This window comes from Anarhichas minor, unplaced genomic scaffold (assembly GCF_050575085.1).
Source record: "Anarhichas minor isolate MPS153535 unplaced genomic scaffold, ASM5057508v1 ptg000116l, whole genome shotgun sequence".
In the NCBI taxonomy this organism is placed as follows: domain Eukaryota; kingdom Metazoa; phylum Chordata; class Actinopteri; order Perciformes; family Anarhichadidae; genus Anarhichas; species Anarhichas minor.
The window spans coordinates 198,012-223,997 of record NW_027466562.1 but is presented as its reverse complement, the minus strand read 5'-3'; the positions used below and the strand labels follow the sequence as shown (position 1 = coordinate 223,997).

The 25,986-nt window shown below is 43.7% G+C and overlaps 1 protein-coding gene across 1 annotated transcript; it reads right to left on the bottom strand.

The window, feature by feature from the left end:
- Positions 1 to 1,751: 1,751 nt before the first annotated feature.
- LOC142940131 (oxysterol-binding protein-related protein 7-like) lies at positions 1,752 to 23,213 on the bottom strand. Its single transcript, XM_076083044.1, has 23 exons — positions 23,165 to 23,213; positions 13,967 to 14,189; positions 13,644 to 13,787; positions 13,446 to 13,499; positions 13,170 to 13,283; positions 12,820 to 12,987; positions 11,718 to 11,859; positions 11,467 to 11,585; positions 11,200 to 11,289; positions 10,932 to 11,103; positions 10,225 to 10,358; positions 8,969 to 9,061; positions 8,276 to 8,456; positions 8,124 to 8,198; positions 6,956 to 7,170; positions 6,735 to 6,872; positions 6,584 to 6,647; positions 6,413 to 6,491; positions 4,912 to 5,056; positions 4,587 to 4,737; positions 4,236 to 4,362; positions 4,006 to 4,128; positions 1,752 to 2,848 (listed from the first exon to the last, which is right to left on the bottom strand). The coding sequence occupies exons 2-23, from the start codon at positions 14,132 to 14,134 to the stop codon at positions 2,740 to 2,742; spliced, it is 2,805 nt and encodes a 934-aa protein (XP_075939159.1). The 5' UTR covers positions 14,135 to 14,189; positions 23,165 to 23,213; the 3' UTR covers positions 1,752 to 2,739.
- Positions 23,214 to 25,986: the final 2,773 nt, after the last annotated feature.

Here is a 25,986-nt window from a genome sequence, read left to right as displayed (position 1 = left end):
GACCTTGAAGCAGGCTGGTACGTGGCATGTCTATAGGGAGCTGTGGGGGATGGAGTCAGGACTGTCCCATTGTTGGTCAAAGCGACAGTAGAACTCGTTCAGCTCGTTTGCCAGGCGGAGGTCGTTCATGGAGTGGGGCGTTTTAGGTTTGTAGTTGGTGATCTGTCTGAGGCCTCTCCAGACAGAAGCAGAGTCATTTGCTGAGAGCTGGTGTTGCAGTTCGTTTAGCGTTCCTCACCGCCTTACTAAACCTGTACTTTGACTCTTTGTATAAGTCCTTGTCCCCACTCCTAAAAGCCTGATCCTTTTGCAGTCTTAGCTGTCTGAGTTCTGCTGTAAACCAGGGTTTGTCGTTGTAACACACCCTGGTGCTTGATGGAACACAGCTGTCCTCACAGAAGCTGATATATGAAGTCACAGCCTCTGCGTACTCATCCAGACTGTTGGTAGCAGCCCTGAATACATCCCAGTCTGTACAGTCTAAGCACGCCCGAAGATCCTCCAGAGCTTCACTGGTCCACTTCTTGAATGTCCTCACTACAGGTTTGCAGAGCTTGAGTTTCTGCCTGTATGCAGGAATCAGATGGACCATGACGTGGTCAGAGTGACCCAGTGCAGCACAAGGGACGGCGTGATAGGCCCCACTGATTGTTGTGTAGCAGTGATCTAGAATGTTCTCTCTAGTTGAGCATTTAATGGAACGCGGAGTCCGGTATTGATCCACAGAGCCAGGTCTCAGTATATATATATATATATATATATATATATATATATATATATATATATATATATATATATATACATACATACATACATGTGAACATAAACCTATAGACAATGGCATGAATTGAGGTGATAGTGCAATTGGTGGTAATAGTGCAGTACAAGTTATTTATTGTTCAGAGTGACGGCCAGTGGAAAGAAGCTGTTCCTGTGTCTGGTGGTTTTGGCGTACAGAGCTCTGTAGCGCCTACCAGAGGGGAGGAGATTGTGTCCAGGGTGTGAAGGGTCTGCAGTGATCTTTCCAGCCTGTTTCCTGACTCTGGTTTCCTCCAGGATGGAGGTCAGGCTGGAACCAATGATCCTCTCTGCAGACCAGACAATCCGTTGCAGTCTGTTTCGGTCCTGTTTGGTGGCCGATCCAAACCAGTACAAAGTTGAGTACAAAGTTGAATAAAATGGACACACTCAAGTAAAGTACTTTGAAGTTGTACATAATAAGTACTTAAGCAAATATACTTTTCCATTCCACCACTGGTCATAATATTCACTCTTACCACTCGCAGCTTATCAAAACCATACAATTGTATCGGTTTATAAAGAGGTGGAATAATATAGAGCAGGATTGAGTTCAGTCTATTGTCCTGCCCTCCACAACAGTCCCCGTTTCTCATGTGGGCCCCTTGGGAAAAATAATTGCCCCCCCCTGATTTAACGTGATCCTTGACAGAACTCTGTCGTTAAGATGACAATGGTTTCCAATTTGGGGAGCTCTGACTAGTAGTTCATTTTCAGGAAAAGGAACATGTTTCATTTATTTTTCCAGAACACAAGATCTTTCAGGACTTATTCTCAAATGTTTTCAATGACTTTTAAATGGAAAACGGTTTTCCAGGATGCGAGAACCCTGAAATCGTTCAGAGATGAGGAAATCGTCACTGCGCTACAACGTCCTTTGAGGCGTCTTTACCTCAACAGCAGCTTGTGGATTTCTGCTGCCCATTGAAGTCATTTCATCATTATATCCAACAAAAAGCTTGTGAGTGAACCGTGAGGAGATAACTGAACAAAAGCACAACACCGTGTTGATTATGGAACCTTTTATTTGAAACAAAAGCATAAGAAAACACATTTCACTGGGGTGACAGTAGTCTCTTTTCCTTATTAAAATCCTTTGTTAAAAACATCAATAACAATACTTCACTGCATCAACAGAGCGCAGAGGTCGAGAGGACATCAACCAATCACACGGGTGGAGGGAGGAAGAAGGCTAGGCTAACACGATTGCTAGCCTTAGAAAAACAATGCATCACCTACGTGCAGACAGTAAATGTCAGAAAATTAAATACGCGCCGATTTTAAAAACGAGCACAAGTATTTACACCAAGACCCACTGAGAGAGAAAGCAGGACAGCACCAGTTCACCTGTAATTGACCCCACTAGGCCCCGATCAGCCCTCCGTGTGCTCTGATCCCTCCGCAGGAAGATACTCATTTCTGATTTCATTAAGCGAGCCTTATTAAAAATATATTGACATGGTTAAACAAAACAAAAACTAGAACATTATCTGAAACCCGCCAATATGATACACAACACTTTACATACAGAGAGAAGCCTCGACGCCGACACACCAGTTTATCGAGGGTCGTGACGACGACTTTAAAAACCGGAGTTTAAGTTCAGATTTGCTTTTGAATCCCGACTGATCATATTTAAAGGTCTCCGTCATGGTACGGCCAAAGGCAGGAGGGACACCCGGCTTCATCCAAATCAGTCTTCATTTGTTCCAAGTGGCACCTCACCAGAACGAGAGGATCATTTGTGCCTCTTCAAACGCCCATAGCAGCAGACCTCTGGCCCTCTGATGACGAGTCACTACAGCGTATTCAGGCAGAAGTTATCAGACTAACATGAAAACAGTTCATTTTTACTATTTGCGGGGCGTATTCTTGCTCTTCATTATATATTACAATGGTTTAGCAGCTGGCTAGTTTGGTTCCTCGGTGTAAAGCTGTGTTCTACCACAGGTCCAGGTTCTCAGTGATGGTGAAGCCGGGGTCTGTGTGCAGCTTGTAGTATGTTCCGTTGCTCAGCCACACCTCTCTGCCAGCCTCGTCCACAGATTTCCTGAGTTAACGGACGAGAGAGAACTGTTGCTGTCGGCAGTCAGAGGAAAAACACTTTGTTTTTGTTAGCAATATTAAAAAATTAAAAGATAGTTTGACATAAAAAAAATAAATAAATAAAAAAGATATTTTCTGAGAGTTGGATGAGAAGATATCATTCTCATGTCAGTAATGCTAACTATGAAGCATTAGCAACAGCAGCTGGTTAGCTTAGCATAAAGACAGCTAGCCTGGCTCTGATCAAAGGGTAACCCCATGTGATCAAGCTATTCTCAGACATTAAACTAACAAATGACATGTTTGGCGAAATAATCGAAGATAGTCGTTTTTTATTCTAAATGCGTTAAATAACTTGCATTAACAAAAAATAAATTAAAAAAAAATAAAAAATAAAAAAAAAAATCACAATTTCAATGACCGTCACGTTTGAATGTCTGCACAAAGATGACGCAGCGCAGTCGCTGGAATGTTGGCGTGGTGAATGTTGCCGTTTCTTAATCAAAAATGTGTTTCATATCAACATTTCTACATGTGTGTATATCAGCGTTAGTGTTGGAACCGCTTGTGCCGTACATTCATTCCCAATTGCGTTTAGGTTTCAGCAACAAACTACTTAGGTTTATTAATAAATCATGTTTTGAGTTGAAACAAGTCAACGTTATTTTTAGTTTCACACGGGATATGAACACCGGAAATATTTCACATATTTGACCCATCGACCCACCTACGCAGACTTTGATTAAATGTATTTGTGATACGTCAAATACAAATGTAATACGGGAGGGAAAAACGTTCCCTTTAAATATAATTGAAAATTGAAAAAGTGTAACGTCTACCCTCCAGTTCACCCTCAGGTTGACACTGCTCTGTCAACAGAACCGTTTTTGAAGTCGCAGCTGTTGTTCACCAGTCGCCATGTTGAGAGCCATGTGGAGACAACCCCTCAATCATAGAGAAGTGAATAAATTAAAATAAGCGAGTCGTTTTGTGGGGAGGTTATCTGCTGGACTTTCTTTTTTTTGGTTAGGCACAATTACTTCTTGAAATCTTGTAACCACCATGAGGTCCCATCACTTGAGGAACTCTAAAATATTATTGCAATAGGGGGTGAGGCAACATGCGGGTGAGTAGCAATGTGCATTGTGAAATCCTCCTCACCTGAAGAACCTGGGGATGTGCTCCTCCCCTCTCTTGGTCATCTCCTTCCTTCTCTCCCTCTGCTTCTCCTCCACTTTGTCCTTCATTTTATCTGCTTCTGCTACCTTGCCCTCCTCCAAGAGCCTGAGGGAGAGAAGAGGGGCACAGATTAAACAACTGGTCAACATGGAAGATGGCGAAGCCATAAAAAAAGATGATAACAAATGCTTCAGCTTAAATCAAGTTGGTACCTCTGGTCTGGTCTGAAGCGCGTGTCTGTAGACGGGAGGACTGCTTTCAGCTCGGGTGCCAGCTCGTTTAGTTCTCTGGCGTATTGGGAGAAACCGTAGAACTGAGCGTAGTCATCGGGCTGCACGTCTAAACAGGAAATGACATCATGCATATCAAGACTGAGGACATTAGACAATGTGGAAACGTAAGAAGAGTGATTGTAAGATGTCGTAATGTTGTACATTTACAAATACAAATCAAATCCCAGTCAGTGGTGGCCCGGGTGGAAAATCAGCATATATTTAATTACAATATGACACCGACACCAGAATTGGTCACGGCCTTTGGGGACTCGACTGGATGCTACTCACTGGGCTTCCAGATGCACTTTGGTGTCGACATGGTATCACAGAAAATGCCCTCATGCCAGAGGCCTCCAAAGCGATGAACCACCTCTCCAGTCCGGTCCAGGACCACGCCCTGCACCTCGTTCTTACCGTTGTCTGAGCTCCAGTAGCGAGACTGGAATATGTAGAGCAAAAGAAAAGGTCAAAGTTCAAGAGGTTCAACGGAGAAGGGGACAAGAAAAGTCCCATGTGCATTATTCTGACTTCTAAGTGAACTAGCAGTAACGAATGTAAACATTAGGTTAGAGGCTGGTTAAATGGGGACATCAGTGAGTGAGTGCGTGCTGACCTTGACAAAGGTGATCTTGCAGGTGCAGGCGTCGCTCTTTGTGTTTTTGATGACCACCTCACCGTAGTGCTCCAACCAGCGCTCCTGACTTAGCACGTTGTGGATACAAGTCACTGCCTTGTTCCACTCGTAGTGGTCACCGTACCTACACACAAAAACACTCAATATTCACCATCACTTCCTCATTTATGCCTGTTCTTAGACTATTTTAGCTGAAATAAGTTTAGCTCATCTCAACATGTCTACAATGTTTGCAGCTAGTTTTGGGTTGATGAACACAGTACTGAACACCTCCAGCAGGTGGCCATAGCACATTACAGAAGCAACCAGGCAGCAACCTCTGGTTCTGGAAAGTGAAGCCAATGCTTTAGTGCCTTAAACTAGCATTCTCTCTCTTGGCCATAAGAATATAGAAGTCTATGAGAAAATGACTCTACTTCTCTCTTGATTTATTACCTCAGTAAACATTGTAAACATGAGTTTATGGTCTCAATCTCTAGTTTCAAGTCTTCTTCAATACAGCATGATGTTCATTTAGTAACTTATGGTCCATTTAGAGTCAAACAGACCATAAAGCAGGGGATGCTTTAGGGCGGGGCTTACTGTGACTGACAGGTTGCTGCTGCTACCAGAGCTGAATACGGCTCTGTTGTTCACTCGCCCACAGTCCTAATATTGTCACTTCCGTTCACTGGCCAGACTCAAGGCTATAAAACAGCAGTCCACAAGCCAACGGTTCATAGAGTCACCACGACTCTATGAAAACAACGGCTCCAAGGAACAGATTCCTTCTGTGGTAACTCCATCCAGAAACACTCAACGAGCTCATGAAGTGGAAATATATAAAAAATATGAATATATATATAAATAAGATTTATACAAAAACATCACTTGATTGAAATACAGCTGATAATAGTTTCTCGGTGTGATCCGTTGACTATAGTGTGTTTGGTAGAGCACCTTGTGTCCTGTTCATAGACCGTATACAAACATGGACGTAGTCAGCCTGACGTCACCCGTTGGTTTGTGGACTGCAGGGCGGTTTGGCCGTCGCCATTTTGTTTTCTTGGAGCGAGGTACAGCTAGCGCTAGCTAGGTTAGCAAGGCGCATTGTCATTTACGTTAATTGGGATGCTAATTTTTGCTTGCAAATAAAATGTGCCCAACGTAAAAAACGCATCTTAACTTCAAGCCTTCATTTTAAATTGAACTGGCGAGTGTCACAGCGTATCCCCTGTACTGCGCTCATGAACGTGAACATCTCTTTTGTACCAGACTGTAAACATGTTTATTTCTGATGTAGAATGGAGGTTCGTGGGGATCGTCACTGCCTCAAGTTGCCATTTGAGGCAGTGCAGATTGCCACTTCCTTTGGCTTCATTTTTCAGAACTGGAAGTTACTGCTGGTTTCTGTATTGTATGAGCAGTTTTACTACTGTATGGTTCTCTAGCTGTTATCTGCTCCATGGTGTGACTGGTAGTAACTGAAGCAGTGGCTCACTTGGGTAGGGCAACATTGACCAGTCCAGAGGAGAGCATCTCCATAGACTTCCCCCAGAACTTGTTCTTCCATCTCTGATCTGAGACAGACAAACAAACGGAGCATTAGGTTCAAGTCCTCACACACAGTACAGGTGGATCCAGCACTCGTCTCCAAGCACGCAGCTCCTACCTTGCCAGAAAGTGAAGTTTTCGGACTCGGCGTGGCAGGCAGAGACGGGCGGGTGATGGCTGACCTGAAAGCAAAGCACATAACGCAGCATTGCAGTACGTTTCCAAACTCCGATATGGAGGTTTCAGCTAAATACATCTCTGCTGGTCACCTGCTCACTGGTGTAGTGGAAGGCTCGGTCTTCTCTGTGACTCTCGTACGTTTCTCCCAAAATCGGGTTGAAGGGCTTGTAGCGATTCCTCCAGGACGCCCAGGCATACCCAGAGATGGAGAATGCTGCCACGTATACCTGGGAACATGCAAGTTTGGTTCTTTAAATGAATCAAAGGACTTGCGACTGACCTCAACTGAATCTCAGCAAACTAAACTCACCATTCTCTCATACGGATCATCCGTGCGGTTGGCGATGTCCAGCAGCTCCGAGTACTCCAGCTCTTCGCTGAGCCTCTGCAGCAGCGACAGCGGCTCGTTGAGATCTACCGGCATGGAGATTCTGGACAGGTCCTTGCCGATGTTGTTGTACAGGATGCTCATGATGCCGATGTGGCTGTTGTCTGTTCCCGAGGCGGGGAGGACAGTGCGACTACCTGGAACACAGAGACACGCATCAATGCAGCTGAAGGACAGCCAGACATCCCAGAGGGACAACAAGGCAGAAAAAGTAGTCCCCAATCTGTTAAATGTGCATCGTGCCACTACTCTAACCTTTTGACCTGATGAATGTAGTTAATGTAAATGTTACCTTGTATATATGTTTTCTGTATTTACCGTGTTAAAAATCAACAATAAAAATAAATAAATAAATTAACAGATCAACCTTAAGACTCCAGAACACAATCTCATTTAGTCTTAAATCTGGCACAAACTACAACCAACCCTGGTCAGAGCACCGAGGTCCGTCGGTCTCTTCTTAGTGACATTATTAATTACATTTGCATTATTCCATCGCTCCTGAAGGAAAACAACCAATCAGAGCCAAGGAGTCTAACGCAGCAATCAGTCACTTCTCAGGAAGTTCCATCACGATGAATATGAATCAAGATTCTGTTACTGCATTTCTGTTGACATGTAAAATGAGAACGGTTGTGACCCAGCCAGCATGTTGAAAACAGTCCAAACTAAACCAAGCACAGCCTCATGTGCTGCTGTCAGGGTATAGTGACAGTTGCCAGCTGTGCTACAGGGCTGTACTACATCAACCACTTACATGCACCATCTGCAGGAATCACATTTCTAAAGAACATTAAATAGAATATTCCATAACTCAGTAAAGCCAGTTTCCATACCTGCAGTAGGAGATGAGAGAAAGCGGAGTTAACCTGCTCTCTAAAGGGATGTTTACATGCGAGCATGTGCATAAGAAAGATTGAATTTAAAATGATTTAAAGCAAAGCCCGCTTACAAAGCATTGCTAACGGGTCTAAATGATTCCGTTTGTACAGCTGAGCCATCAGGAGGCAGCGTCTCGACCCCCCCGCGGTACACTGTAAACATCACTGCACTCATTCACAGTAGAAATGGTGAACAATGGTGGTATTACCGGTATTGGAGGGCACTGGGCTGGGTACTTCAGGAACGTTGTTCAGACTGGCGCGGTAGTTGAGGGTGGCGGTGGCTGAGGGGGAGAGAGGACAACGTCAGTTCATCTGGTCGGTGGGGCGGTGCGGCCTGTACTGCCAGCTACCCACTCACCGTGTCCTTCATCCGGCTCGGAGTTGCTGGTGGTGGTGATGTCGCTCAGGCCCGACTCATCCGACGCCTCGGCCTCCGACGAGCTCTCGCACCCGATCACCTCGCTGGCGTCGAAATACTCGGCCATGGAGTCCGCCACAGAGGGCGCGCGGTGGCAGGGATGGCCCATGGACGGTGTCCTCTGAGAGGGAGCGCAGAGAAGAAATAATCAGTTTGTATAAAGGCGGTGGAGCTAGAGCGTTGGCCGGCGTGCGTGTGTCAGACGTATTGCAAAAAACACGCAGCTCTCGCCGCCCACACAGAATGTCCACACCCATTGTTGTGCTCCGTCTGAACAGCATGAAGTGACCGACCGGAGTCACGTCAACCTCATTACAGCATGGTCAGTCATGCAGATTCCCTGCTCAAGTCAAGATGTGCTCTGCTGTGATGGCGTCGGGAGAATTGTCAACATTTTCTCAGTGATTTTTAACAAATTCCATATAAAAGATGAAGATGAAGATGAATGCAAATGAGTGACAGCGGGATAATGAAGAGACTCCTTCACACACAAACAATCTGTGCATCGTTGGTTCTTTGGATTATCCGTTTCAAAACAAAAACACTGCCAATTATAGAATTTTGCAAGTTTTAAAATCGGAGTCGGTTTTCAAACTGAGCAACCAAAGAACAGACGCACAGCGCGGTACACACCTGGTCAGGACGGACAGTGCAGAAGGATTCATCAGTAGAGTCAGAGGACAGTGAAACCGAATGGACTTTGGTCAGACGGGACTGTATGTCAAGCTACACGCACACGCACACACACACACACACACACACACACACACACACACACACACACACGAGAAGAAAGAAATGGTCAAAACATGTCATGCTGACTCCAGAGCAGTCCCACGGCGTGTGGTGCTTATCAATGTGTTGCTCTATTATTTAACCGTGGACGAGGCCGGAGGCTCAACAGATATTAGTGCATCAAAATGGGCACAATAATTATTACATCGACTTATCGTACAATATATGATATGAACTGATCTATGTTTTTAGGATATTATTGTTCACATTCCAATTCAATATGTTGGAGAATTTAAAGTGAATTGCTCTTTTAAAAAGGTTCTGCTTGAGCACTTCCCATAATGCAACTTAATGGTATGTTCCATATGCATCTGTCCAATATGTCTATGTAGGCTTCCTGTTATAAATGTGTTGTGCCCAGGCTGATCCATGAACACATCATCAGGGTCACTCCTCCAGATCAACAGGTTCCACAGTTATCATCATCATACCAGAGTTATGTATTCCTGCCTTCTTTTCAATACACCAGTAATTACCAGGAATGGATTTACTTCTGGTCTGTTGTGTGTTGTAGAGGGAAAACCCAACTGCCAGACAACCAGCAACAAAATAAAGCCCGGTCACATGCAGCACCGACATAAAGGAGAAAGCTCATGCAACACCAAACAAAAAAAAGGTTTTCTCAGCGCCGGCGGTTTGACAGCAGGAATGAACGAGTTACTCGACCGACAAGACTGTTTGGTTTCAGTGTGTGACAACCATCCTGTTATTTCTGTCTTTGTGTGCGGAAACAGAGAGAAGAGACTCGAGGTGTGTTCCTGTGATAACTTGTACCTTTCCTGCCTAGAAACAGCCCAAACCTGCTGCATAGTTTCACCTCACCAACAGACTGAGGGCTGGGCTGCCGTTGTCTTTTTACAGGCCGGCGTTAATATTTTAGGTCAATCTGTGTATTAAATCTGAGACTCCGGTGGAAAAGGGTTGGGGGCGGGGCACAGAGCGGGAGGAGGGCTAGACAATACAAATAAAATAATGTCTTTGTTGTCATCCGATTTTCATATTCAGGAAGAGTGAGGATCGTTTTGTTTCTACGTAGCCCGCTCTGCTCCTAGTGCCTGTGTGTGAGGGCGCATGCACGAGGGTGTGCGTGTTACCTCAGACAGTGTGTTGCAGAGTGTAGCGAACTGCTGTGACGTGTTGTGCCTCAGGTCTGGGCCGGTCCAGGCCTGCCTCAGTCTCTCTCTCTCCAAGGTCAAAACCTCATGAATGGACTTGAGAGACGCATGAACTGTAAAACACAGCGTGCAGAGACAAAGTCATGAATACACGGTGATCTGTAATTAAGACATGTGGCAGAGCGCAGTGGGCGTTAGGCATCGCTTTCACTTTCAAATGAATTATAATTTAGAAAATGTCAGAAAACCCGGACTAACATGAATTAAAACCTTAAAAAAAAAAGCTCATTTTTGGAAGCCAACAATGTTTTGCTTCCATTAATAACGTGACCATCGAAGCTGCAACTTATTAAAGCCATTATGAGGAATTTGATATTTTGGGTTATTGTTGGGTGTTGCAGAGAATCCGACTCGATGAAAAAAATATTGACTATTTCTATTTAATTATTGTTAATGCCTGATGGCTTTGTTTACTTATGTAGGTCATGTAGAGGCATCAGCATCACATTAAGACCGTTTCACAACCAGTTACAAGTTCCTCACAGTAACTTTAAGTTAAGAAAATATTTCAGAAACTTAAACTGACAAACATCATCAAGCCAGTCTGGAAAACAGACGGCTGTCATTTGAAACCAGCTCAATTAAAGCTATAGACAGAAACACAGCTGTGAGGTGGGAGGCCGCACCCCTCTGAGAAGACGTGCAGATGTCCTGGTGGAGCTTCTTGGCCTCTGGCGAGGAGACCTGAGGGTTGGACAGCTGAGAGTAGACGTAGTCGGGGATGGACTGAACGGACGGCCCCAACCCGGAGCTGCTGTTGGTGCTCGGGTGGCTGGTGCTCAGGTGGCTGGAAGTGAACTGGAGTAGAAGAGACACGGTATGATACCGAGCTGAGGATGCAACTATTATACAAGAACATAATGAGGATGCACACAAAGCACACGTCAGTCCTACCATCCCCCCCATGGCTTCAACGCGGGACAAAGTCCTGGAGTGACCGAACCCTTTCCCCGTCTTCTTCTTGGGTTTCTCCAGGGACAGATTCTAGAACAGAGACCAACAGGGTTATGGCTTTTTTCCATAAGAGACAGCCCTTAGGGATCTACAAAGTATTACATTATCTTATTAAAATCAACATTCTGACAGTTTATTCATAAATAAAACTCATTTTTCCCCCAGTAAAGAATCCCACAGGCGCACAGTTGTTACCGGAGCGCTCACCTGCATGCTGATTCGCATCTCCAGGTCTGTGTTGGTGATGGGCAGGCCTCCCTCCAGCCAATGGAGCCGCTGGATGAGCAGGGCCAGCTCCGTCATCTCCACCTGACAGCGAGCCAGGTCTGACAAACAGAGGGTCAAAAGGTCAATCCAGTCCATTTAAGAGAGCGGTAAAAATATCACGTCAAAGTTAACGTGTCTGGGTTTTTTGTATGTCAATATATGTGACGAAATATGATGAAGACGGCTCTCACCGTTGGAGGTACCGTCGATGTCGTGGGTCTGCTGCAGCCACGCCGACACCTTGCTGGTCACCCCCGGGTGAGAGGAGACGGCGGGGGCGGGGCTTTCCATGTCTGGGTCGTACACCGACGCTAAGCTGGCGTAGTGAGCGGGCTGCGTGATCAAATACAAGGAAGGAAGGAAAGATGACTCAATCAATCACAATGCTGACAACCAGTTAAAAACACCAAACATTCTTGAACTGAAAATCTGAATTTTTTTTTGACAGAATCAAGTGATTGATCAACACTTAAAACACCAGCTATTCAAAAGCCTAGCGGTGACCCCTTGAGAATTTTACACATTCGTATGAGGAACCTGAGAAATGGCTTCTATAAGAGTTTTATATGTAGAGGGTTAGTATGAAGACTTTGGTTGTATGAGTAAGCGTACAATGTACTGCTGGTTAAAAAATAAAGAAATCTGAATAGAGCAGATGCCATGACACGATCAGGCGGATCCCGCAGTGCTTTGTGCTGGTTACCACAACAAACAGTCAGTGGAGGAGTGGCATGTGTGCTGTTGTTTTAACAACTTTACGATTATACTTGTCTTCTCAATGGAACTTTTGCTTTAGTGTTGGGATGTAGTGGTCAAAGAACGGCTATAAACGGTGGATAAGCACATTACATTTCCTATAAATTCTTCACGTTACATTTGCTGCTTACCCTTCCTGTAGTTTTACTACTTTTTTTAAATTGAAGAATAGCTGCTAACACAGCTCTGCTAACTGTGATGAACACATGCTCCTGAATTTAAGAATAAAAGTCCTCAGTTTGTTAATTAAAAGCTTTTAAGCAAAATCTAGTAAAGTTAGGTTTTTCATCAGCAGTAACTGAACACCTACATTTTTGGGATTGTGTCCACATCTAACTGAGATCAGAAGTCAACGCGAGCCAGACCAACTCAGCATGTGGTCCCAATGACAGCAATGTCCTGTCTCCGATCATGACATGGCATTGAGTGTCTAGTCTGTGCGTTCAGACGACAAAAGTCACACTGAAGTGAAGAAGGGTGTAACCGCGGCCTGTTAGAAGATGCGTGACGTTAACCTCAGCGGGAGTCTCTACTGACCATCTCTCTGTTGGTCTGGGCGAGAGTGGCCGCGGTCGGCAGGTTGCTCGGGCTCAAGGAGAGAGCGTGAAGGACGCCATGATGGACACTCATCGCCTCGTTTTTCCTGAATACACGATGGGCACACAGCTTGGTCAACCAGATGTAGAAGATGTCATGGCTCTTTGCCTAACGAGGGAAAGGAGAGAAAGAGTGTTTGGTTCACTGCAGGCTAAAGCATATCAGCATATCCACGTCTGTCTGTAAACGTCATTTTAACCCCTTAAGATTTGACTTATGAGAGTTTAGTTTTTCAGACGCCAATGACGTCTGTGTTGATAATGATTGCTGAACTCTGCTGCGTGGGTTACCTTGAGGTGGTAGATGTTGTCCCCAGCGTCCAGGTCTAAGCCTTTGGTCTTCTTGTTGATGGACATGACCGCCAGGCTGACGTCCAGAGAGCCGTGGAGCTTCCCTCTCTGAATCTAAGACACAATTTGAAATGATGCAGTTCAAACAGAGCCGTTAGCAGCACTCGGGAGTCAACAGAATGAACCCGACATGAGTTCATGGCGGTTGCTCTATCACTGCTCTGAGTGACTGACAGTGAATTGTGAAACAGCCCCATTTTTCTTTTTACAACTTACATCTTGCTGTGTCTTTGAGTACTTGAGAATTCCTTTCTCCAGCAGGAAGTATCTCTGAAAGAGCAATGACAGTGACGAATTTGAAAGAAACAGGAATTGCGTTATGCCGACGGGTAAAGACGGTCTAACCGTCACGACGATGGTTTAAACCTGGGTAAACTGAGCGGGACAAAGATCCGCGGCACCATCACTGCTCACCTTGTGCCAGCCTTTGAGCGGGTACTTCCTCTTCTTCATCAAGTAGCCCTCACAGATCCCAGGGATGCTGAGGTCCACAGAGGAGCCGGGAACAGAGTACATATCCCGCTGCTGCAGGTCGTCCATCACCTCCCAGTCACGAGACTGAGAAGAGGAAACGCGCAAATCATTACGAAATAAACCAAATGACTGATGGAAAAAGAAAAATCAAATATATCATCGGCATTTCGATCGGCAGCCGATCATTCGGTGCATCTCTAGGCTCTACTGGTCAAATCCATACCGGTGTACTTCCTACACCTCCCACCTGTGGGTCTCCTTACCTGCTTTGATTGTTTGGAGGAGCCGGTGCTGCTGGTCCGCGAGTGGCCGGGCTTGAACACGCTGGCCGGGGATTTGTCCACGCCGCTGATCACCGACAGGCTGCTACTCAGAGGCAGCGGACACACCTGAGGGTCCATTGGCAAGATGTGGTGAGGAAAGCGTTGCATGGAGCGAAAGGTGGGCGTTCACGACAAGCCGTGTCTCATGGCAGAGTGAGCGGCACTGAGGAGATCAATGAAAAAGTGTTAACGGCACGGGGACAAAACTATCGGGAAGACGCCGAGGAATAAAATAAGTGGAGAGTATTCAAAGCAAAATGATCAGCTACAGTCTGATGATCTTCTTACTCAACTCTGAGATCAGATGCACTCACTATATGGGAAGGATCGATATTTATAAAGCTTGGTCGTCTTGTAAAATTCATACGAACATTAAACAGAAAGGCCAGTTGTGTTAAACAACAACAGGATGGACACTTCACACATTTATACAACCACTCTAAGAACTACCATCAGTGGCAATGAATCTCTCTCTCTCTCTCTCTCTCTCTCTCTCTCTCTACACAGGATAGATCATTAGACCCGAGGCCCTGAATTACATTTGGACAAGGAGACTATAAATGCAATGATACGAGTTTGTCCATTCATACTGCAGTCAGTTAGGGCTTTGCTGTCAATGTTGTGTACATTTTTACATCACAATATACTGTATATCGACATATACCATGATGTGCAATTTCATATAAAATGCAGCTTTTACCCATAGCGCTCACTCCTTCACTGAACATAAACCTGCACAACTACAGCTAGTGGCAATACTGACAACAAGGTCCAAGAAGAAACCACACACCTGTGTTGGGCTGAAGTCTAACAGGCTGCTTCCCAAACAGTCCACAGGAAATTCATTAAACTTTCCACTCAAGATGAATTGTAGAGCCGCAAGAATTCCCCTAAAAAGTTCATGAAACACCAAAAGAAAGCAATGTTCCTAGGAACGATCCTTCAGCATCGAAATCCTCTGAACTGCTGTGTTGCGCTGAGACCAGTGTCACACCCGACCCGCTCGTCAGACTGGTGCATATCTAAGGCGGCGGGTATCTGGGCGGGGCTGAGAGACACTCGACGTGACCGAACAGGCCTGCCGGCTCTGTCATCACAAGATCTGCAACAGATTTGCAGTCTTCAGATGTAGCCGACAATAGAAACATAAGAGCTCTAAATTGCATTCAATTATCAGATTCTGGCCGACACTAAAGACAAACTACAGCAACTACTGGGAGGTGATTTAAAAAAAATAAATAAATAAAATAAAAAGTGTGAAATGTTTAAGATCTGGCCACTTGGGATGAAACAAAAGCTCAAACTAAAGCTATCTGTATGTAGTCTAATGGTTAAGCTTAATTTGCCAGATATTCTAAAATGATTTAGAACTCGTCTGCTGGCTGAGACACAGCAGCCGCTCTACCAGCAGCGCATGCAGGCAGTGCATCAGCAGAGGAAGGCTTGAATTCTGCATTCTTGACAAACTTCACTCGGCAATGTTACTCATTTTATTGACATTTTCATATGAATTATATGAATGACTTTATATGGTGACTTTGCAGTTGTAAACATTACTGTTGCTGCTCTAGAAACCAGAAAACATTTAGCCTCGTTATATTCCATTCTAATCCGGTTCTCACTTTAAAGAAACCAGGCCGACATGGGAAACGTCACACTTCAATGTTTGTTTATCTCCAGTCCTATGTCAGGACGTCTTTTCTTAGGGACATTGCATCAAAAGAAAAAGGGCTTAGGAAGAAGTCTGCTGGTGCAGCATTACGTCATAGTTGGCTTGCTTGATAAAGTTTCATAGTGTCCCCATAACAGTACATGAAGCAGCACCCTCTAGCAGTGACCTCCTAGTAGCCAAACATGCAGTGAACGGTTTGGTTCCCTCCTGTTGGAACCAAAGAAGAAAGGAGCAGAAAGAGCGAAGGCCACAACATTCCCTGAATGCTTTGCACTATGCATCATTGCGTGATTACAGACTCACGGTATCACATGTTCCTAACAGTGATAAGTGCTCTGGTATTGTCGCAGTACGCCCATATGAGGGACACTGTTGACGGAATTGACATGCCCTTTTTTCAATTGATGAACCATTTGTTCAATTATAATGTTAGCTGCTATGACTACATCATCACATAGAAGAAAAGCAAAACTGGTTGTCTGGTTCATTATCAATAAACACATTTACTTCTTCTAATGGTATTCAACCACACACATGGTACAGAACTATCCGAATGAGTAGACAACTAGAAGTCGGATCTAACCCTTTAACCCTCTGAACCACTAAACCTGCCAGCGGGATTGAAAAGCATACTTTCTTTCAACAATCGCCAAAACTAGTTCATCCTAACCAGAGGTTGTAGAAAGTGTCATTATCATCAGCTTTTCCTCTTTGCGACGGTCTTTGAACAGGTCAAGTGCAACAAACGCTTCTGTCAGCAAAGCAACAAAACAAAGCTTCAATTATGATATTTCATAAAAAACATTGTATTGTGAATAAACCTTTTGCTTTAACCAGATACTGTGAAAAACATTAAATTCTGCGCTCTTTAGTGCAACTAGGAAGCCATGATTGAGCCTGACACCAACAGTCACATGACAACTTCGACTGAACTGCAATCTGCTGAGCACAGAGAGGCTGTTTAGGGCATTTAGAACTCAGAAGGGCCGTAATCACCAAGGACTCAACTCTCCCAGCAGTGTTGTAGTTAAGACCACCTAAAACCAGGGGTCGGCAACCTGCGGCTCGCGAGCCTCTCTGTTGTGGCTCCCCGAGTCTACATCAGTGGTCCCCAACTGGCGCACCGGATCCGGACCCAGGAACTAAAAACCGATAGATAATTTGGAATTATACATATTGGGCACCGGGTTTAAATTTGAACCGGCGCATCTTATTCAGCCGTTACGGCACTTGTTCGGCGGTGCAGGAAACACACCGACCAATGCATTTTAAATCACATCAGGTGATCCAGCTCAGCCAATCAAATATGAGTATTCTGACAAGTTTCCTGTCTCGAGCAAGGTTTACACACACGTGACACACGGGGCTGAGACAAGGAAATAGAAAGAAGAGCAGGAATATCGCGCTAATCGAAGAAGTTCTCACATGACTCTCTCCAAAAAGAGAAACATGTTCAGAGAGAATGTAATTTATAAGCAAGAATGAACAGAATCTTATTTGTTAATTATTCCCACAGGCAGTTAAATCCTCTACTCTTGTCAAGCGCTTTTCCCTGCAGGTGGCTAATCATGATTTTCAGACCCCCGCCCTCTGTTATCCATCAACGGATAAATCCAAAAAAAGAAAAGTCACGGAGGAAAATAGAGTTTAACTCTGCGTGGACGTCTTCATTTGCTTTCACTGCCAACGATGCTGGCTTACCTCTATGCTTCCAGAACAAGCACACAGCATGTGCTGAAAAGTGTCACGCTGGAGATGAGCGACAAAGAGCGAATTCTCCTCTTCATAAGAGTTTGATATTGTTATATCTGGTAAAATTGCAAAAAAAATTCAAGAATTGTCTTTATTCTTGTTCTATATTTTCATAAACACAACAAACTATAGTTTTTGTATATATATATATATATAACTATATATACACAACTTTATAAGCTGTGATATCAAATAGCTTTTTCAGACGAATTTTATTTGGTGGAAAATAGAGCAAAATGGCTCTTTGGATAGTAAAGGTTGCCGACCCCTGACCTAAACGGAAACCAAGTCAAGACCAAGACCACTGAGAGTCCCACACTGCACTGCGACATTTTGTTGTGCAGCCGCTCTGAGCTAAAAAACGTCACCGTAGAAAATGGATGAGACAAAACACCGAAAAGTCCATTTGTGGGAGCAGATCGGCCGATCAAGCGGACACTGAATGTTGCTGGTGATTGTTGTGCTTTTACCACCGCACGCCTCCTCTCCACAAGGAATCAGCCTCCTTGCTGTTATGTTATGGCTGTCAGATTCAAAGAATGAGGTCAAACATTGATTTTAGTTGTTTAGTTTAGACAGTTGAATGTCAGCTTTAGAATTGTAAACACCGGCAGTATACAGTTGTGTGAAAAAGTGTTTACCCCCTTCCTGATTTCTTATTTTTTTGCATGTTTGTCACACTTAAATGTTTCAGATCATCAAACAAATTTAAATATTAGACAAAGATAACACAAGTAAACACAAAATGCAGTTTTTAAATGAAGGTTTTTATTATTACGGGGGAAAAAAAATCCAAACCTACATGACCCTGTGTGAAAAAGTGATTGCCCCCCCCCTGTTAAGGGGGGGGGGCAATCACTTTTGGTAGTCACTTTTGGTAGACCAAAAGATCCTCAAAAGCTAGACATCATGCTGCGATCCAAAGAAATTCAGGAACAAATGAGAAACAAAGTAATTGAGATTCATCAGTCTGGAAAAGGTTACAAAGCCTTTTCTAAAGCTTTGGGACTCCAGCGAACCACAGTGAGAGCCATTATCCACAAATGGCGAAAACATGGAACAGTGGTGAACCTTCCCAGGAGTGGCCGGCCGACCAAAATTACCCCAAGAGCGCAGCGACGACTCATCCAAGAGGTCACAAAAGACCCCAGAACAACATCCAAAGAACTGCAGGCCTCACTTGCCTCAATTAAGGTCAGTGTTCATGACCCCACCATAAGAAAGAGACTGGGCAAAAATGGCCTGCATGGCAGAGTTCCAAGACGAAAACCACTGCTGAGCAAAAAGAACAAAGGCTCGTCTCAGTTTTGCCAGAAAACATCTTGATGATCCCCAAGACTTTTGGGAAAATACTCTGTGGACTGACGAGACAAAAGTTGAACTTTTTGGAAGGTGTATGTCCCATTACATCTGGCGTAAAAGTAACACGGCATTTCAGAAAGGGAACATCACACCAACAGTAAAATATGGTGGTGGTAGTGTGATGGTCTGGGGCTGTTTTGCTGCTTCAGGACTTGCTGAATTCTGCTGTCTGCCAAAAAATCCTGAAGGAGAATGTCCGGCCATCTGTTCGTGACCTCAAGCTGAAGCGCACTTGGGTTCTGCAGCAGGACAATGATCCAAAACACACCAGCAAGTCCACCTCTGAATGGCTTAAGAAAAACAAAATGAAGACTTTGGAGTGGCCTAGTCAAAGTCCCGACCTGAATCCGATTGAGATGCTGTGGCATGACCTTAAAAAGGCGGTTCATGCTCGAAAACCCTCCAATGTGGCTGAATTACAACAATTCTGCAAAGATGAGTGGGCCAAAATTCCTCTACAGCGCTGTAAAAGACTCATTGCCAGTTATCACAAACGCTTGATTGCAGTTGTTGCTGCTAAGGGTGGCCCAACCAGTTATTAGGTTTAGGGGGCAATCACTTTTTCACACAGGGCCATGTAGGTTTGGATTTGTTTTCCCCCTTAATAATAAAAACCTTCATTTAAAAACCGCATTTTGTGTTTACTTGTGTTATCTTTGTCTAATATTTAAATTTGTTTGATGATCTGAAACATTTAAGTGTGACAAACATGCAAAAAAAGAAATCAGGAAGGGGGCAAACACTTTTTCACACAACTGTAGGTTGTCATCAATCGACAGTAGACATATGGTATATATCATGGAACCATAATCTCTAAAGGCCATTCTTGACTCAGGTATTGTTAATATAATAATGTAATATCTGTCATGGTGGCAGGTGACCCAAACGTTTACCTGTAACCTTTCCCCGTTTTTGGAAGGTGCTCATTTCATTCCAGCCGTCCTCCATCTGAAGTCATATCCCAGGTATGACACCAACATGTTGAGTCATAACTAGGACTGGGGAAGAAGTTTAGAACAACCATGAGAGGTATGTGGTCTGACCAGTAAACCAGAGAGAAAGCAGGAGCTGAGATACAGCCCTGAGAGCAGTATTTAACACCCTGCCTAGAGCAGGAAACGAGGCCATGCGTCAGTTGTAGAATTTGGTGTTTGAATTCTGTGAACGCATTCAACAACATGTTTCACGTAAGTCACTGCAGGTACGACGGTGCTGTCACAAACAACATCCTCAGCTTCAAAACCATCGCTTTAAAACATTGCTGCATCGTGGCTACAATGGCTACATATTGCGTCACTGGAACATTCCTGTTATTTATGGTCCATTGTGTTTTACCCAAGCAGCAGCTAACAAGGCCATTACCTGCAGTCTAGGTAGGCCTGTCACAGCTTCATAGTGAACCGTAGACATGTTTACACGGGTGGGCACCGTGGGGTCAGACGGCCCAGGGTGAAAGTGGCCCGAGGCTCCGGCTGTGAGAGCACCATCACTGTTTTCTGGGGTGTGGTCAGCGCTCACAGAGCCCTCTGTGGACGGGGCTCCCGGGTCTGTCGGCACTGACCCGTCTTGAAACACAGAGCCTGTGTGTCGTGGGTGTGACTTTTTTGCTTTGTCATCACCATGATTCATACAACCAATTTGTTTATGATGTTTACAAGAGAACAACATTTTTAATCTGTCCTCTTAATGTTGCTCAAATTGCATGACGCATGACCAACATTTAGGACAATTATTCCTGTCATTTTTCAAATCGCAATGTACATCACAGAAGGAAAATAGCAACGTCCATTTTTTTCAAGATTGTACAGCCCTAGAATGATGACCTAATATATTCAGGGCTGTATTGCAACATTGTGCGGAATGGACATATTCAACATGTGCACTACAGTGATAGCCACCGTGTTTGTATCACGCTACAACCAAATAGATTCATAAACAGATGCAGACTGTCGTGGTGTGGTGTGTACAAGAAGTGCTGTCCAGAACAATCTGTTCTTTCACATGCATGTCAGTGAGATGTCAACTCAAGACCTGAACAAACTGGTTATCTCGCTGTCCTCCATCTCTCCAGGAATGTGCCAGAGCAACGTACGCTGGCTGTTTGGCCACATGTGACTGACGGGAGCACTTTTTAGGTGAACAACAGTGTTTACAAACAAACGCTACAGTTGTGGGTGCAGTTTAGTCCCAATATGATGAATAAGAGGTAAAGTCAGGTTCTTAAGGCAGTCTAAAGGCCTTTACACATCGGATGCGTGGCGGATTAACAACAGGAAAATGCGTAATACTAGCTTGCAAATATTACAGGGATCAATTGACCCAGTCTGTCTAAAGGTAAACTAATGTATAGTTTAAGCTACTGTGAGCTATTTCATTAAGCTAAGCTAAGCTTCCTCTTTGCGAAATGCTCCAAGCGACTTTGAGTTCACTCTGGTTAACAGTTATGCAGCGTACATGTCCAGGGCTCTTACTGTGAAAGGTAATAAAACGAGATGAACTGGTATTAACTGCCGTTGTAAAGACTAAAAGAAATATGTCCACTCCACACATGTGATTGGTTGATGCCTTCATACGAGGTACGAAAGCTCAAGAAGAATTGACCTCATTCTGGGAAAAAAAACAAAAAGTTCAGCTTTTTTCGCCATTTAATATTTGTGTTCTGTGCTCAAGTACTCATGATTAAAGGACTTTGACAAATTGCAGCCTATTGACATGCAAACAATTTGCACAAATGAAACCCCCCAATGTGTTGGCCTTATGAATGGGGATGTACTTCTACAGCACTTGTCTAGTCTTCCGACCACTCAAAGCACTTTAACACTACATGTCATCATTCACACACCAACTCTTTGGCCCCTCTTCATCTTCCTCTTCTTCTACTCCCTCTGGTATTACAGCAAAGACAATCAACAGAAACAAACTGCCGATATGAATTCCCACAGGAGCGTAATGATGTACTGCATGTCAGCTCAATATAGAAAGAGCACTCTCCTATGTCATTCACCATTTATTTCTACGGTTTTTGTGACAGTATCGTAACTCTTTTTCTACCACCACCTACACCACAGTATGGCTTTAATTAAATGCCATTAAATGAAAACTAAAAGGTCTGATTCATAGTTTCACTTTACATCAAGTCATTAGAGCTGGGATTCAACCTCTATCTTGATGCGTGTCTTTAGTGAAAGGCTCTATGAGCAGCCTGTCTGTTCCTCTCATGTATTAACATCACATGCATCACAGAGCCAAGCATGCAATCTTCCTTCATTTAGTTTCCCCTTTGAAAAACGTAGAAGACTAACCATCTGGACAAAAGGATTTTTCACCCGTTTCCCAAGTTGCACCTGTTTTCCCTTATCGAAACAAAGATGGCAGCCATAAATGCCACAGCCCATCTCCTCACCCAGTATGTTCCACGCGAACACAACTGTACTGGTGTACATCGAGGTTTCTAGCCAAGATTATACTATTTCATACACAACAACATGTATAGTAAATACTTTGCGTTTTGGAAAAAGAAAACAAGCGTATAATTACGGGCCACCTGGATCAGAATTTTGTATTATTTATTTCCATGTTTTGAAGAGACTTTCAGGCTCCTCAGACCCCTCCACATCAGTGATACAGGTTTCAAACCACCAGCTGGGTTTTTACAAAAGGTCACTGGGTATGTATTGTCAGTCAAATGAGTCAATAACGTTAAGCTCTTTGATTCTAATGTAATGTTAGTTAAGCAGCAGCCTACAAACAAATCGGAGTAATAATAAAAAAAACGCATCAAGACAAAAACAGCATGTTTTAGTGTGAATTCAGCAGCAGTGTAGAAATGCACCAAACACGACTACACACCCACCTGCGTGCGTGCGTGTGTGCGTGTGTGTGTGAGAGACAGGTAGGAGGCTTAACAGGTTTGTGAACAACACCCTAAACACCGCCATAGGAACAGCGTGAGAAACAATGCTTCTGGACGATAAGGACATTTTACATTATTCTCCGACATAGTTCATGTTAACGTTACTACGTCACATTGTTGGCTAGTTTCACGCGTAAAAAAAACTAAAACGTTACACGCCGAAAAGGCCGCCAAAAGTCATTCCTGCGACACCCAGTCACAGTTAATTAGACGTAAAGACGAAAGCGGAAAGGTGAAAAAACATTCGTCATTTTAATTCACCTTACCTACGAAACGAACCGTAACGACGCGCGTGAACACAAAGCCCCCTTTCACCAAACGAACCGTCAAATGATTTCTTAAAAACTTCTTCCGAATGAAAACTAAAACTGTATCAAACATTTTCACTTCGGCGTCCATTGTGAAGCGATACAACAGTCAGTGTTTCTTCCGGACTCACCTGGTTTAGAAGAGGCTCGACTGGACCCCACCGGCTGAGCTGACGAGGCTTCTTCTTCTAACTTCTGGAGCTTCTTGTTATCTCTGAGCGCGCGTGGCACACACCCAACATCCAGGAGCGCACCGACGGGACAGGATGCATCATGGGAACCCTTTTTATTCTCCCTTTGATTTTCTTCTTCTTCTTTATTTTCAATTTTTAAACAGAACATTTCGAATTCAAATTTAAAAAAATGCCGGGGAACTAAAAAACACAGTGTTGCGGTTACAATAAGCTGAACCTTATATTTGGACATTCTATCTATATTAGTTTGCATTCCATTAGAAACCGTTCACCTTCTGACCCCGGAAAGCTCTTTCCTCTGTCCTCCATGTTAACCATGCTGACCCATATGAGAGAACGACCAACCATTAAGGAGACCAGGGCCCCTCAAAGATGACCCATATTCAATGGCCAGGCCTCCCAAAGACACATGGGCCTATCTTTAAAAACAGACATATCATTACAGTTACTGATTATCCTAAAAGCTAATAAACAAGGTTATCCACAACCTCAATACTTTTGGTCCCCAGAATTTATTTGAAAATAGGTGATTTTTCCCCCCCTTAAATCTTATATAATTTGCAAAAAACAGCTGACACTTGATTTTGGTGTGTCAGACGAATTAAAGGTTGAAAACGTTGTGACAATGCCATGTAAAGTAAATATGGATTGACTTTACATGGCATACGCCATTTATTGTGGAGACAGGGCCTTTCTGGGACAAGTAGCCCATTATAATCGCTGAACACCATGTTTTTTATTTTGTTATTAATTGCTTTATGCAAAGACTATTATGGTGTGTTAGCAAATACTTATAAACTCAGTGTCCATATATAAATATATATATTTATATATTTTTTACAGCAGCTATTACACAATAATTTATTCACTTCAGAGGACAACAATTTTGTTCAATAATTCAACTGCGGAATATATATATATATATTTATTTCATTTTAATTCTGTACATTTAAACTAATATACTTACTTATATTATTCTTGCATTTCTTTTACACACTTACTCATAGATGCGATTTTCAGCATTATTATTTGCTGTTATATATTGTAGTATATGCTGTATATATATACTGTACATACATATATACATTATATATACACCTGAGCGGTTTCATATAGGAACTACTGTATGTTTGAAAGAAAACGTTCCTGCATAAAACTGCTCACAACAAGGTCTGTGGATTATCTTGAGTAACCGGGTCATGGTTTCTGGAGAGAGACAATGCTGTTGTGTTTTTCATATGGATTTTTTTTGGCCCTTCAAGCACCACAACCAGAGTGCCATATAGTCCCATTATATTAGAATGCAGACCCACCAGCCCTCATCACCATGTGTGACTCCCTGGTCGCTGCTGTGGGCTCCACCATAACCCAGGACCTCAAGTGGGAGCTGAACATCAGCTCCATCACTAAGAAGGCTCAGCAGAGGATGTACTTCCTGAGGCAGCTGAAGAAGTTCAACCTGCCGAAAACAATGATGGTGCACTTCCACACAGCCATCGTTGAGTCCATCCTCTGCTCCTCCATCACGGTCTGGAACGCTGCAGCCACTACAGACAGACTGCAGCTCATCATTCGCTCTGCCGAGAAGGTGGTTGGCTGCAATCTGCGGTCCCACCATGACTTGTGTCCCACCATGACTTGTTCTCCTCCAGGACTCTGAGGCGGGCAACAAAGATTGTAGCCGACCCCTCTCACCCCGGACACAAACTGTTAGAGTCCCTTCTCTGGCAGGCGGCTGCGGTCCATCAGGAACAAGACCTCACAAAAAGTTTCTTCCCTTCTGCAGTTGGGCTCATTAACAAAGCCCGGGACCCCCACTGACTCTGACATCCTCAGGACAATCACTGCACAACTCTACTCTTTAAATACACACCTGCCACTTTAATATAATACTTGTCTTAACATACTTTTTGTCATGCAAGCCTAATTCCTTGTATGTGTAACGTACTTGGCAATAGACTGTTTCTGATTAGAGAGAAGGCAGACATCTCTACGGCAGATAGCTTCAACACTTAGCAACTCAAAATACAGCCAAGAGTAAAGAATAATTACTTTTGATTCTGGGATGAACTGTTTCTTTAGGGCACTTTTGCACTTTTCACATACCTGCAAACTCATGAGGGGTGAAAAGGGTGACAAGCCCGAAACCCTGCGGCGGGGGGGGGGGGGGGGGGGGGGGGGGGGGGTGCGCTCCAAGACTTTTATTTTAAATATGAGCTTTACAATGTAGCATTCTGGTGTACTCTGAGAAGAAAATTAAGTGATAAGACATTTACTTAAAACAAATTTATTATTCAGTTATTATTCACTATTTCCAGCTCTATTATTATTAACCTTTATTTAGACACAAACCATTGAGACCGAGGTCTCACTTTCAAAAGTTTTGCTCAAATAAAAACAAAGATAGCAAGAGTAGCGAGAACCATCGCCTGTACAAATAAAGTGATTCGTTTTCATTGATAATATTAATATTAACTTCCACTGTTACTGTAAATCTGTTAGAATTGTGGCCCATCTTCTATTTGCAATTAATATGCATTCAATCCGTTTTTTCCTTCTAAATCGCGATAATGACGAACGTTAACAGTCGACAAAGTTCCGCATGCAGTGGACGTTAACTTAACCCAGCAAGTCTGAACGGTAACGGGACATAACGTAACTTAAACTGTAACGGAGGGAAATGAAGACGCTGTACACATCTGAACGCTGATTGGCCAAGACTCGTCACATCAAAGATGTTCTATTGCGAAGATCACATC